Genomic DNA, 14,620 nt, shown 5'->3' with positions numbered 1-14,620 from the left:
ATGATCTGAGGGACAAGCCTCAATCACTACCATAGCAATCATTTAGCAATGAGTAACATCACGCAGATGACTAGCCACCCTTCTGTAAGGGACCGAAATGCATGTTGGGAGCAGGGCCGGCCTCCCATCCCTACGCAATTCTTTGTTCTGAACTACATTTCCCAGAAGTCTGTGAGACACAGCTCCTTGGGGGGCCGCGCAGGGTTGCATGCCGGGGAAGTGGACCACCGCGCGCCCAACTCCGTGGATTGCCGGGCTGCTGGACTACATTTCCCAGAGGCCCCGTGCGCCGCCTCCTCCCCAGAGTCGGAGCGCCGCGAGGTGCCTGCTGGAAGAAGGTTACTGCGCCGAGGATTGTCCGGGCTCTGCGTTCCGCCGAAGCGCTCCCGAGTTAATCTCAAGCCTTGCGCCCCCTCCCGACGCCCTGTGGGTCGTGGGCCCCGAGCGGTGAGTGGTTGGCCTCCTGGGAAGGAAGCCACGCGCGCTGCGGCGGGAAGGGCGGCTAGGAGGGCGGCCGGGGAGAGGAGGCTGGACTCTGAGCCCGGGCCCGCAGCCCCGGAGAGAAGTACGGGGGTGCGCGGGGGTATCGGGGCCCGGGGACCCCGGGGAGGGGACAGGCTCCGGCTCCGGGGCTGTGACGCACTTCGGGGAGGGTGTGGGGGTGGGGCTGCGCGGCTCGCAGCGACTGCGCGGCGGTGGGAGGGGCCCCTGCGCCGCCGCGGGGGTGGCCGCGGGACCCGGTGCGGGGACCGTGGCTTGGGGAGGACCGTGCAGCCTGCAGCTCTGGGGTCGCGGCTGCTTTCTCCGGCCTCGTATGCCCACGCAGGGGCAGTGGCCCCGGAGGGAGGGCCGAGCCCGCCCCCCGCAGAGAAAGTGACCATTGGAAAGGGCGCAGGTACAGTCCTGAGAACGAGAAGCGCTCTCTTTCCAGGCTCCCTGAGAGGCAGGACGGAAAGGGGAGATGCGGGCAGGGGGCTGCTGCGTATTTCAGAACCCCGCTTACTGCGGCCTAGTCCCCAGGTTCCCCCTTGTCTCCGATTGGTTTTAGTTGGGCTGTGTTGGCCTGGAAGGTGCTTTCTGATCCAGCTTGTGCTCCAGAAAGGCCCTAGTGTCTCCTCCTCTTTCCCCCAGGCCAGGCGTCCTCCGGAACAAGCATCTTGAGGAGGAAGACGACTTGTTGCACATCTTAAAGTCAAGGTTCAGATGAGTTACCTTTTTGTTCAGTAAATGTCTTGCGTTTATAGGACTTCAGGATATTTGCTTTCCCTGGTCAGATGTTCTCCCCAGCAGTGACTCATTCTTTCCGGAGAGGTGTGATGGGGCCTTGCAGGTGTATGCGCAGAACGCATTACAGAAGAACGGTGGGGAGGTTCGTGTTGTGCTTTATTTGAACCTGGGATTTGGTCAGGAGGATACTTGTTTTAAGATGGGATCCTCGGTCTTTCCCAGAGGCCTGACTTTCAGAGCACAGTGAGAACAGAAAAGATTTGATTGTTTCGGCCAGTAAATGACAAAGTTACCAGCTTGGTGATGCTTTGAAGGTGGGGTTTGAGGGGCCCCTGGCTGGCCCAGTCGGTAGAGTGTGCAACTCTTACCAAACGTGCTGAAGGAGCGAGCACTAGAGCATGCAGCTCTTTATCCGGGGTCGTGAGTTCCAGCCCCACGTTCGCCAGGGAGCCTACTTAAAATTTAAAAATAATAAAATGAAATTCAAAGGAATTGAGCCATTATTTTAATAAGAAAATAAATAAAAGTGGGGTTTGCGCAAAGGTCTTTGTCATCAGTGCAGGGAGGTTTTTTTTTTTTTTTTTCCAGTGATCAGTACATAGAAATTTGTTGTATTATTCACATCTTGTTGGAGGTCTGACAGCTTCAGTCTGTTTCAGTTGCATCTTCGTATGAACTGTGAGAAGCAACGTGGTTTGATGTTGAGTGTGAGTTCTGAAACTAGAGCAGGGTTTGGCAGACTTTTTCTCTAAAAGGTCATGTATTGAATAGTTCATGCTTTGTGGGCCACATATGGTTCCATATTCTTCTTGTTTAATTGATCTTGTTAATTTTTAGAATGGTTTTAGATTGGCAGGGGAAAAATTGCAAGGTTAGTATGGAGAATTCCCAGGTACCCTGTACCTGCTGTCCCCTGTTGTTAACAGCTTCCATTAGTGTGGGATATTATTTACAATTGGTGAGCCAGTTTTGATACGTTATCGTTAACTGAAGTCCGTGCTTTATTCAGATATCCTTAGTTTTTACATGACGTTCTTCATGTGTTCCAGGATGCCATCCCGGAGATCACGTTACATTTCACTGTCATGTGTCCTTAAGCTCCTCTTGGCTGTGACAGTTTCTCAGACTTCCCTTGTTTCTGATGACCTTGAAGGTGTTAAGAGGTACAGGTATTTGGTAGGATGCCCCTCTCTTGGAACCTGATGCTTTTCTCGTGATTGGACTGGGCTTACGGTTTTGGGGGTGGAAGATCACTGCTTCCATCGTGTCATGGCAAAAACACAAACTGTCAGCATGATTTATGATTGCTGAGTGTGAACTTGGTCCTCTGGCTGAGGTGGTTTGTCAGTTTTCTCTACTGTGAAGTCACTCCTGTTTCAAAGACCAGGTTCCCCAAATGACACCTACATGTTTCAGAAGCCCTGTTACTAGAGCCTAGTCACTCTGACCCTGCCTTGGTGGTCACGTCTTTCTCTCTTCTCACCCCCTCATTTGCTTGGAAGGACCCCTGCCATTACATTGGGCCCACCTGGCATACTTCAGGATACCTTCCTGTCTTGAGGTCAGGTGACCAGCGACCCCAAGTCCACCTGCAGCCTCACTCCCCTTTGCCATGTAATGTGACATATTCACAGGCTCCAGGGTTAGGACGCGAACATGTTTGGGAGACAGTTGTCCTGCCTGCCACAGGACTATCCATCCACAGTTCCCCTGATGACCACAGTATACCCACTCCCCCATAACTGTGGACTTCTGCTTTGTTGATTTGTTTTAAATTTGGGACTATCTTAAATCATATTTCTTATCATGGAATTAATACAGGCCTGCAGCAAAAGGTTCAGTTTCCTAAGGAGCTCGTAAAGAAGAAACTCGAAATTACCCATAGCTGTACCATCCAGAGATAATTGCTGTTGATATTTTGGTATGTATGTTTCCAGCCTTTCCCTCCCCCCCTCCATGCATATGTGTGTGGTTTGTCTCTAGAGCACTGGATCCTGCTTACTGATACGTAATTGAGCCAAACACTCTGCAGATCTTAGTTTATAGAGGAATCCAACTCAGCTGTGGGTGACGTGATACCTGTGTGCGTGCGGAGGAGAGGCGTTCCAGTGACCCCCGCCTGGCTTTAAAAAATCTCTCACACGTTTGCACCTTGAAGGATTAGAAAGACATCATTTGAAACTAATCCCATGAACAAATGATCAGTAAAGACAGGCTTTCAGAATTTGATTTTCTAGGATGTGAATTTTTCTTTCACAGAACATGACAGGAGTCATTGACTTATTACAAGTATGAACTGTACCATAACATTTCTATGGGCAGATACATGAGAAGAATGTAAGATGACAGTAGTTTAAAACGTTCACATGAACAGAGGTACCTGGTTGGGTCCGTCAGTGGAGCACGTGACTCTTAATCTCAGAGTCAAGGGTTCAAACCTCATATTGGGTATAGAGATTGCTTTTTTAAAAAAATTAAAGTTGTTCACAGAAATCTTCATATCACATGGAATACAAGATCCGGCCACTGGCTAATGTTCTCAATTTGGCATCTTCTCAGTTTATATTTACTTCATTTTATTAAGACAGTGCGAGCAGTGGAGGGGCAGAGGGAGAGGAAGAGAGAGAGAGTCTCAAGTGGACTCCACGCCCAGCATGGATCCTGATGGGGGGCTCGCTCTCACAACCCTGAGATCAACACCTGGGTCGAAACCAAGGGTCAGACACTTAACTGACTAAACCACCAAGGCGCCCCTCAGTTTACATTCTCTGAGCTGCATTTTCCATGCAGAATCATGTCTGTCCCTCTCTACTGGTAGCGGGAACATTTTCTCCTTATATGCCTTAGGCTTTTTTTTTTTCTTTTGCTAATGTCAATTTAAAAGAATTTCATTTTTAAGAGGCTCTGAAAGTTTTTAGTTATCGTGGTTTATATAGATAGCAGGTGTGAGAAGCATGTTTTAGCACAGGAAGAAAGGAAAATTCAGGCTTGAGTTTTTTCTATAAAATCAGATTAAGGGTTGTGTAATGTTACTGATTTTCAATCATAACCGCTAACTTGTATTAAGTAACTTAATATTGTTGAGTTTTATGTAGATTATCTTTCTAAAAATTCGATGCAGTCTTACCTGACAGGTACTGTTTCTACCCCAGTCTTAACCATGGGGAACAGTGTGAGGTTAGTAATGGTCAGAGCTCAGATTTACATCCTGAAAGTCAGACCACAGGGCCTTATTCTTACTTTCGCCAAGTGCTCTCCCCCCAAATAATGCATACGTTATTAAACCTACTTTCTTCACTTAGTAATTCATCCTAAATTTCTTTCTCAGAGAAATAGTGTAAATCAATATCATTATTAGTAAATATATTAGATGCCATTATAGCAGGCCATAATTTATTTAATCTGTCCTCTACTGTGAGATACTCCTACCCTTTTTTTTTCATTTTTTAAAATGATTCTCTGGAAAATCTGAATCAAATTGATGGATTACATGAGTATCCATGTCCTGGTGGTCATATTTTACTGAAGGTTTGTGATGCGTTACCATTGGAGTCAACTGGGCAAAGGGTATGGGATCCTGCTGTGTTATTTCTTAGGACTAGGTGTGAATCTACGCTTATCTCAAAAGATAGTTTGGAACATACCCCTTGAACATTCTGATATATATTGAGCACCACTGTACCTATTTCCTTGGGATAAGTTCCAAAAAGTAGAAGTTGCATCAAAACCTGACTTTTGTTAAGTGCCTACAATATGATAGGAGTACTTGCAATGACAGATGACTAAGAGGACATTGTTACCTGCACATTGCTTATGAGCCAGCCAGAAAGGGAAACTGAACGGAAGCCCAGGGCAGCCTGCAGTCAAGGCCTGTGGAGACTTCTAGGTGATTGTGCGCTGAGAGGTGCTGGGAAGGGGACATCATTCTCACCGTGCCCACTGTTGGCAGGTCATGACCAGATAATTCTGAACACATGGGCTCTGTGTGGAATACAGTGGAATTTGTTTTCTAAGTTTTATACCTTACATGTTTTCTCTAATGACACTGACACAAAGTGAAGGTAACAGGGTCCGATGGCCTAGCATTCCATAGGACTCATGGCTGGAAGGACAAGCTTAGAAGTCAAGTTCACCCCCCCACCAAGACAGCCGTCAGTATGTACAGGACGTCCCTTGGAATCTTAGTCATTTTTCCAGTCGGTGCCCCGGCATATGTGGGTATGGGTAGACATCAAAGAGTTGGTTTAGGTAGTAGGAAGCGAAAGGAAACAAAAGTTGTTCGTAAAATGATGCAAAGAGGGGCGCCTGGTGGCGCAGTCATTAAGCGTCTGCCTTTGGCTCAGGGCGTGATCCCAGCATTCTGGGATCGAGCCCCACATCAGGCTCCTCTGCTTAGGAGCCTGCTTCTTCCTCTCCCACTCCCCCTGCTTATGTTCCCTCTCTCGCTGGCTGTCTCTGTCAAATAAATAAATAAAATCTTAAAAAAAAAATGATGCAAAGGTATCTCAAAAGGAAACTGAAGAGAAGCTCTGAGAGTCCATCATTTATGAATTGAAAAGAAACGCACACACATATATATGTCAGGCAAATGCCTGGCTCTTGTTACACACCCGGTTCCGAGTCACCAGGACCACCACCAGGTTCCGTGATTCACTAGGTGGACGCACAGGATTCAACAGGTGGTCCTATTCAGGGCCAGGACTTATTACAATGAAAGGATACACAGCACCATCAGCAGAGGGACAGGCACATGGGACAGACAACATTGGGAGGAAACCAGGCGCACGCTTCCCAGAGCGTTCTCCCAGTGCAGCCACAGAGGACATGCTTGATTCCTCCAGCCGCAAGTTACAGCAACACGTGCAAAGCCTTTGTCCACCAGGGAAGCTCATCTGGGTCGAGAGGCCAGGGTTTTTATGGGGTCAGTCACCGAGGCACCCTCTGTCTGCACATACCAACATTCCAGACTCAGAGGAAAGCAAGGGCTTAGCAATGTAAACCACATCGTTTATACAAACAGTTGAAGAGCAGTGAGCCTTGTCAGTTAGGGAACAGTGGAACCCTCTGGAAGTCCAGCCAAGGGCCAGCCTTGCATGCAGTTTCAAACCTGCTCGTTACTGTCTTTCTGCACAAGGGATCTATAACTTCCAGGCTTTTTCTTTCTGTTTCTCTTATTTCTATTTTATATCTCTCTGTTTCTGTTGGTATTCTGGTTTGTTTCTGTCTGTCTCTTCTCTCAATATATCTAGATACAGCTATATGTATTCTGTATACCCTCATCCAGTGTATATATATATACATGTGCACACATGTTCATATGTAGAATTTCACAAGTGATTTCTCTGCTGACAGTGTATCTGAAGTGTTATTCGTGTCTTGTGAGGATGTCTTCCAACTTAGCATTTCATGGTCCTTTACTCTTTCACACCAATCCTCTGCATGTATTTCTGCAGTGAGCTCTCCTGGGCACGGGGTGCTGAATGTTGCCTGGGGCTTCCCCTCTCCACGCTGTCCACCTGCCACATCTTGACAGACCTCACCCTGCCTAGAGGCCAGGAGAGGTTCCAGTATGGATGGTGCGGCTGGAGGGAGCGGGGTGTTGCTCAGAGTCAGACCAGGCACCCTAAACACACCCCCTCTCAGGTCCGGGATCACAGCGCCCCTGCCCAGCGTTAGCCAGACTGAGAGGTTTGGGGGCACAGTATCCACACAAGATCACCCTCAGTTCTGACACCGAAATCCACATTCAGGACTTTCCTGAAACCACCCTCAGGGCTCGAAGGATCCCTAGAACTCACTGAGAGCCGTTCTACTCAGAGTTCCAGTTAATTCCAGGGAGAAGATGCAGATTGACACCAGCCAGGGAAACAAGCACATAAGCTAAAGTCCAGGAGTGTCCCCAGCATGAGCTTCCAGTGTCCCCTCCCCCTGGAGCTAGGACTGGATGCTCTGTCGGCATCGAGGTAGGACAATATGCATAGAGTACTGCCAACCAGGGAAGCTCACCTGAGCTTCGAGGCCCAGGGTTTGCACTGGGGCTTCAGTGCGTGGGCACAGTTGATTGATTGAATGATCGATCATCCAGACGTGACTGACTCACTGCCTGCATGTCAATCTTAGTTCCCTGGCCAGTTGATGTTCCATGACTCAAAGCACACACCCTGAATCACCTGATTGGTCTTCTTGGTGTAGCCAGTTCCCGCCCTAACACTGGTTGGGGATGGCCATCTGTACCCAAAACAAAGACATTCCTATCAGGTATAACGTGGATTACTTCTTAGAAGTTGGGGGCACATGACAAAAGAAGAATGAGATCTTGCCATTTGCAACAAGATGGATGTATCTAGAGAGTATTATGCCAAATGAAAAGAGAAAGAAAAAACCGTATGACTTCACTTATATGTGGAATCTAAATAATAAAGCATATAAACAAACAAAAACAGAAACAAACCCATAAATCCAGAGAACAGACAGACGTAGTAGCCAGAGGGGAAGGAGGCCCAGGCTTCCAGTGGTGGAGTGCGTGACGGGGAGGAAAGTCACAGCATAGGGAACACAGTCCGTGCCTCTGTGATAGCGTCACGTGGTGACAGATGGCAGCCACACATGGTGCGCACAGCATGGCGTACAGACTTGGGGAATCGCTGTGTTGTATGCCTGACACTCATGTAACATTGTGCCTGGCTGGCTCGTTTGGTGGAGAATGCAACTCTCAATCTTAGGGTCATGAGTTCAACCCCGTGTGAGGGGTGAGCCTACTTTAAAAACAATTTTAAGTTATATTGAGAAACGACAGATGAAAGTCAGTCTGACTTCAAGGCAAAAACAAAAATTCTACTCTGTGCACAGCTGGGTTTCGTAGGGTTTCAGGGAGAGCTTTTTCCCCTTTTGTCTAGATTCCTCTTCATCCTCTCTGGATGTGGCACGTTGATGTGTGCGTGCTGTGGGAGGAAACAGCCGGGGTGGGGGAGTTTGGAAGCAAAGACGGAGCAAGAAGCTTGTATTAAGTCATTTTGGGATCAAGGTGCACTTATTTTAATGCCTCTTTTTTTCTCGTATATCTCTGGCTTCTCTGGATTTTGTGTCTTTGGTAAAAGAAACCCCAAGAGGACTGATCAGTTCTTGATTCTAAAACTATGGCGCACGTAAGTATTTCTCTTTCCTTCTTGAAATGTGATATTTAGGTCCTATGGCTATTTCTGTGAATTATCCTGAAGACTCCTGCCCAGCCGAGGCCCATGTAATTTACCCACGGCCCGGTTCTTCCTGTTCCAGCAAACAGTAATGCCATACGGCCCATGCCCACCTGTGTGGCTGATGCCCACATCCCCACTGAGCTGGGGGTTCAGTGTCTCCTCTGTGCTCACCTTGTCAAGAGTCATGCTGGAGCAGTAGGGGAGGAGAGGCCCTTGAGAGAAACAGTTGAGTCACGTGTATGGTTTAGGAGTTGCGGAAGGTGGTCCCGTTTGACCACCTGCAAAAACAAAAACTCCCTGCTGTTCTCCATGGACGTTTTTTCCAGGCGGAAAGGAGGGAATGTTCACATTGGCCGGTCTCTGTGTCAGTGGTGAGAGCTGGAGCTCCATGAGGCTTTTGGGATTGGCTAGGGCTGTGCTTGGGGCCTGAGCACTGAGAGGCTGTGGTGTTATCAGGGGATATGAGGGGTGCGTGCTGTGGAGCACACCGTCTAGACCTCGGCGTGCGTCCACATCATCTGACACCAGTACCTAAACCAGGAGCAGAGAAAAGCCAGGGGTGGTGGGTAGTCATGGGTAAGAGGGTCACCCAGTACAGGAGTCCCAGGTGATGACATACTCCTGGAATTGGGGAAAACCTTAGATGTTTGGTTGTACCAAAGTGTACAACTCTAAGAATCCAGTCCAGGCCATCCCTGCGGTGGAATAAGAGAATGCTTTGGTATTTAGATAGGAAGACTGCTCAAAACCTCGGCAAAATGGTGCCCTTGAGGCTGAGAACATTCAGAGACGTAAACTCTAGTTTCAGAAGTAAAACATCTCACTTCACATGGCAGAAACAAAACCCTGGGCATTTTCCTTCCCTTGAAGGGTCTAAAGGATGCCACAGACATCCACACCTGCCGAGGTGTTACGAGGCAGGCCCGTAGTGGGCCCCGTGCTCGTGAGCAGGTGTGTTTCGTGCGTCCCGACGGCTTGGGATGACGAAGCGTTGCAAGGGTGTGGGGTTTCTCTGGGGCAGCAGGCTCTTCAGGAACATGAGGGGCTCTGCTCAGTCACAGTCCCCACCGCGCCCTACACACGACACAGGCCTGTGGTCTGCTGCTGGGTCCAGCCCAACCCAGAGTGGAGCCCCTTCTGTGCCGTCCTTCATGTCCTCAGGGACGTGTGGGTTTGTGTTTTCAGGGTTTGGTGACGTTCTCAGACGTAGCCATCGACTTCTCTCAGGAGGAGTGGGCATGCCTGGACTCCACGCAGAGGGACCTGTACTGGGACGTGATGTTGGAGAACTACAGTAACCTGGTCTCCCTGGGTGAGTTGCCTGCCACCTGGAATGCCAGCTCCCTCCACTGGCAATGTCAGGACTGACTTCCGAGAAACGAGTTCAGTGTCTGCTTCCTCTTCTCAAGAAGTGTCTTGAGCCTTGTCGCATCTGAAATGGGCATCACGCACCTTTGTCGCCTCGTCCTCTTCCCACCTTTGTCTGGCCCTTCCTATAGTCACCTCTCCTCCTTAGTGACCGAAGGGTGAATTCCAGTTCTGGGCTCTTCGTCTCACGGCCGTCTTCAGAGCGCTGAGCGTCGTACTGTGATAGTATGTTCATGCCCAGACCGCTGCTGATGGCCTGGGGCACTCTGGGGACCCTCCTCAGGGAGCCCCATCTCTTCCAGTAAACCAGCCTTTGTGCTTGACGTGGAGGTGGACTGAATGGACAGCATTCATGTAAAACCACAGCAAGCATTTTACATTCGCTGTGCATTGTACCTGAAGTGAGGGTAAACGTTAGGATTCCTGAATTCTGAGCTACGCGTGGGATGACAGTGTCTTGTAAACGTCTCGGGCTGTGTCTTGTCTGTTAGAGAAATAACAGCCATAGTAGTAGTGGCTGGTGTTGTGCTCGGCCTACACCAGGCGTCGCTGGGAGCACTGTGTGTGTGCAGATACGCTTCATCTCGGTCCCATCAGTGTTTGAGGTAGGCAGGTGGCGAGGTCTAATTTGTAGGTGAGTTTACTCAGGCACGGAGTGACTTGATCAGACAGGGGAGGCAGAACCAAGAATCCACACTGCCATCTACCCTTTTGGACTTGCCTCCATGGTAAGGCCCTCGGAAATTTAAAATAAGACTTTTCCTGTTATTTAGTCCTTTTTCTTTTCTGAAGTCTTATCACTTTGACTTTCAGCTTGTCATAAACTTGACTAAGTCTCCATCAAAGGGGTTATTTTTTTAAGATTTTATTTATTCATTTGAGAGAGAGCGAGAGCACACCAGCAGGGGCAGGGGAAGCGGCAGGCAGAGGGAGAAGCGGACTTCTCGCTGAGCAGGGAGCCTGACGTGGGGCTCCATCCCAAGACCCGGAGATCACGACCTGAGCCGAAGGCAGATGCTTAACCATCTAAGCCATAAGCCAGCCAGGTGCCCCTCCAAAGAATTTTTGAGCATATAATTTTTTTCTTAAATTCTACACCATGTGGCATTTCTTTTTTTGAAAGCAGGCCCTTTCATTTCTAAGCCAGATGGGACTTGCTGCTTTGGGGAATGCGGGAAAGAACCGTGATGGCTGAGGGAGACAGGTGCAGAGAGAGTGACAGCCAGTCTGGCTGGGACAAGCCATCACTGCAGTAAGCAGCCGGGCCAGGCAGGAGCAGGTTTGCCCCTGGGGTATTTGGAAAGCTCCCTACGAAGGCCACGGACAGCCTCTGGGGAAGAAGTCACCACCGTGAACCCGATCTTCGCCCCATTCCCGTCCTGCCGGTTTCCTTCTGTTTTGCTCCTGCTTCACGTGCTGCTGATGCTGCTGGTCCGTGGACCACACCGTGAATAGCAGGGGTGTAGACAACGTGATCCCATGCCCTTTGTAGCTCCTGCAAGTTGGTTGGTATCCTAGCTTCAAGTGCTTTTTTCCTTTTATCTAATTTTTGCTAATACTTTTTCCTGGCTGCTGTTACGTTCTGACATCACAAGACGTCTTGTGCTGTTCAGACTCACACTCGGTGCCGAGATCCGCGGCTCAGTGGGCGTGCACTGTGGCAGTCTTCCATCACTGCGCTGTTTGCTCTACTAATTCTTTACAGAGAAACTGCACTCCATCTGCTAGTTGGTTACGTAGTGACGCTGTTCACAGCGGATAAAAGCATTGTTTTTAAAGGAGAAATGACTGGTTCTTATAATAAAGGGCTGGTTGGCTAGCGTGCTCCAAAGCTGGTCGTTTGACACTTTGTAGCATCATCACGAACTCCTGAATTTAAGCGTTTCTGGGTTTTGCCTCCTGTTGGAGTTAGCGTCCTCATTGATGGGAGGACCCTCCTCAACATTCCCTCACAGGCGTTTACCGTGTTTGTTACAGTTAATCCTACACGTCGTCCCTTTTATTGCCTTTGATGGTGGGTCTTTTTGTCCAGAATCACTCTTCACTATATGACTGACGATATATTCATTTCAGAGTATTGATTTTATACCCAGCTGACCAGCTGTATATTCTTGCTTTTACACACGAGTTCTATATTTGATTTTCCTGGGTTTTCCAGGTATGTCGTCACATCATCTGCAAGTCGTGCTCTTCTTCATCTTTATTTTTGAGATCTGCTCCTCCGATTGCTTTTTGCTTAATTGTGTCAGCTGACAGGAAATAGAAGAGCTAACAGGCAGTTCCTCTTCCTTGTCTGACTTTAGCAGGAGCGTCCCCAGTGTTTCTTCATGATTGTGGTGCCAGGTGTGGACTGTACGTTTAAGGAGAGCCCTAGGTGATTCACGCCCTTTCTCCTAGAGAAGGTTTATGTCCGTCAGAGAAGTTGTTCGTTTGTGGTCAGGTTTGTTTGTGTTTTCATTTTCCTTAACAGGAAATAAAATGTTACTTTTTTTCTAGATTTAGAGTCACCATATGGGACCAAGAGTTTACCTACAGAAAAGGGCATTTATGAAATAAATTTGTCCAAACGGAACTCAAATGGAAAAAGTAAATCCCTTGGCCTGGACTGGATGTGTGAAGGTGAGTTTGAAGGACCACAGGGCCCTCAAGAGGGCTGTTTCAGTCAAATGGTAGTCAACTGTGAGAAAATGCCCACTTGTAGAGAAAATACCTCTGTTAGACCACATCAAAGACTGCATACTAGGGAGAATTCCTATGAATGTAAGGAATGTGGGAAGGCCTTTAGTCGTGGCTACCAGCTCACTCAGCATCAGAAAATTCACACGGGTGAGAAACCCTATGAATGTAAGGAATGTAAAAAGGCCTTTCGTTGGGGTAATCAACTCACTCAGCATCAGAAAATCCACACTGGTGAGAAACCCTATGAATGTAAGGACTGTGGGAAGGCCTTTAGATGGGGTTCAAGCCTCGTCATTCATAAGAGAATCCATACGGGTGAGAAACCCTATGAATGTAAAGACTGCGGGAAAGCCTTTAGACGTGGTGACGAGCTCACTCAGCATCAGAGATTTCACACTGGGGAGAAAGACTATGAATGCAAAGACTGTGGCAAGACCTTTAGCCGCGTGTATAAACTGATTCAGCACAAGAGAATTCATAGCGGTGAGAAACCCTATGAATGTAAGGACTGCGGGAAAGCCTTTATCTGTGGCTCAAGCCTCGTTCAGCATAAGAGAATTCATACTGGTGAGAAGCCCTATGAATGCCAGGAATGTGGGAAGGCCTTTACGCGAGTCAATTATCTCACTCAGCATCAGAAAATCCACACTGGTGAGAAACCTCACGAATGTAAGGAGTGTGGGAAGGCCTTTCGCTGGGGTTCGAGCCTTGTTAAACACGAGAGAATTCATACTGGTGAGAAGCCATATAAGTGCACAGAGTGTGGGAAGGCCTTTAATTGTGGCTACCACCTCACCCAGCATGAGAGGATCCACACAGGCGAAACGCCTTACAAGTGTAAGGAGTGTGGGAAGGCCTTCATCTATGGGTCAAGCCTTGTTAAACATGAGAGGATCCATACAGGGGAGAAACCCTATGAATGTAAAGAGTGTGGGAAGGCCTTTAGTCATGGCCATCAGCTTACACAGCATCAGAAAGTTCACACTGGTGAGAAATCCTTTGAGTGTAAGGAATGTGGGAAGGCATGTAACCACGTGAACCATCTTAGAGAACATCAGAGAGTTCACACTGCTGAAAAACCTCTTGAACAAAAAGAAGGTGCAGAAGCTTCTATACAACATGCATTCCTTCCACAGCACAAGGAGAATCCATGATACATAAGAAAGCCTTCACTGGTCACTCTCCTGCTTATAGCATCTCAGAATAGTCATGCTCGAGGAACAGAGAAATCACTTTTTCTTAGTGATCACAACACACTCAGTGTAGACTTGTTTCTTGTTTTTTCTGTTTTGCTGAATTGGTTTAATGAGTGGATAGAAGCCTCCCGCTACCATTCAAGCTCCGTCTCACATCAGATTTGTTCTAGGGAATAACTCTGCTAATGTAACGTATGCGGGAAAGCCTCCCACCATGGCACACACCCTCCCTATGACCGTCACCATCGCCTTCTTTACTCCTGTGACCCACTGGGAAAATGACCTGTTACCCCTGTGCATTGTGTGTGAAATGGGGACAGTCACACCTGCCTAATGCTGCTGTTGTGGTGACTGAGTGTGGTACCTGTAAACGCTCTGGAACATTGTGTAAGCTCAATAAATATTAGCTGCTGTTGTTCTTACCGTCATTACCGTTAGTGCTGCTCTTAGTGAATTCCTACGGGAACACCCCCTCTGAGTGCAAAGGATTTAGGAACGACGGTCAAACTTGCAGAAGAAATACAGGAGATTACTGTCACAGCCTTGGGTGGATGGCGTTTCTTAGTACACAGAAGACGCTAAACCGAAAAAGTTTATACGTTGGACTTTGTCAAAAGTACAAAGTTCTGTTCCTCAGGTGATACCGTGAAGACAGAAAAAAGCAAAAGGCAGACTGGGCGAAGTAATACGTATTCTCCACGCACCTGATAAAGGACTCACATAGAAAACACATTGCCCAAGTCAGTAATCTGTTTTAAACGGGTGAGGGGATTTAAATAAGCACTTAGAAAAGAAGATTGCCAAGTGGTCAGTGAGCGAGTGAAAACGGGCTCAACGTTATTTCTCACCAAGGAAACGCAAAGTAAAGCCACCATGCGATTTCACTAGACAATCACTAGAATAGCTGATGTTAAAATCACGTATGAGCCTGGCACTTTGCTGGGTGGTCACTTG

General features: G+C 48.1%; 1 protein-coding gene across 10 annotated transcripts; it reads left to right on the top strand.

Annotated features, from left to right (window-relative positions):
* Nucleotides 1-202: 202 nt before the first annotated feature.
* Nucleotides 203-13,979, top strand: ZNF331 (zinc finger protein 331). Of its 10 annotated transcripts, none has more exons than XM_034639134.1 (7): nt 203-447; nt 1,132-1,197; nt 2,277-2,390; nt 3,049-3,148; nt 8,325-8,372; nt 9,609-9,735; nt 12,288-13,979. In XM_034639134.1, the coding sequence occupies exons 5-7, from the start codon at nt 8,364-8,366 to the stop codon at nt 13,622-13,624; spliced, it is 1,473 nt and encodes a 490-aa protein (XP_034495025.1). In that variant the 5' UTR covers nt 203-447; nt 1,132-1,197; nt 2,277-2,390; nt 3,049-3,148; nt 8,325-8,363; the 3' UTR covers nt 13,625-13,979. The 10 variants fall into 10 exon arrangements, with proteins under 10 accessions (XP_034495025.1, XP_034495027.1, XP_011215548.1 ...); XM_034639136.1 differs by having other exon boundaries at nt 2,277-2,396; XM_011217246.3 differs by having other exon boundaries at nt 1,132-1,369.
* Nucleotides 13,980-14,620: the final 641 nt, after the last annotated feature.

This window comes from Ailuropoda melanoleuca, chromosome 12 (assembly GCF_002007445.2).
Source record: "Ailuropoda melanoleuca isolate Jingjing chromosome 12, ASM200744v2, whole genome shotgun sequence".
NCBI lineage: Eukaryota > Metazoa > Chordata > Mammalia > Carnivora > Ursidae > Ailuropoda > Ailuropoda melanoleuca.
Note: the sequence above shows the minus strand (reverse complement) of the source record. Positions and strands in the feature narration are given on the sequence as shown.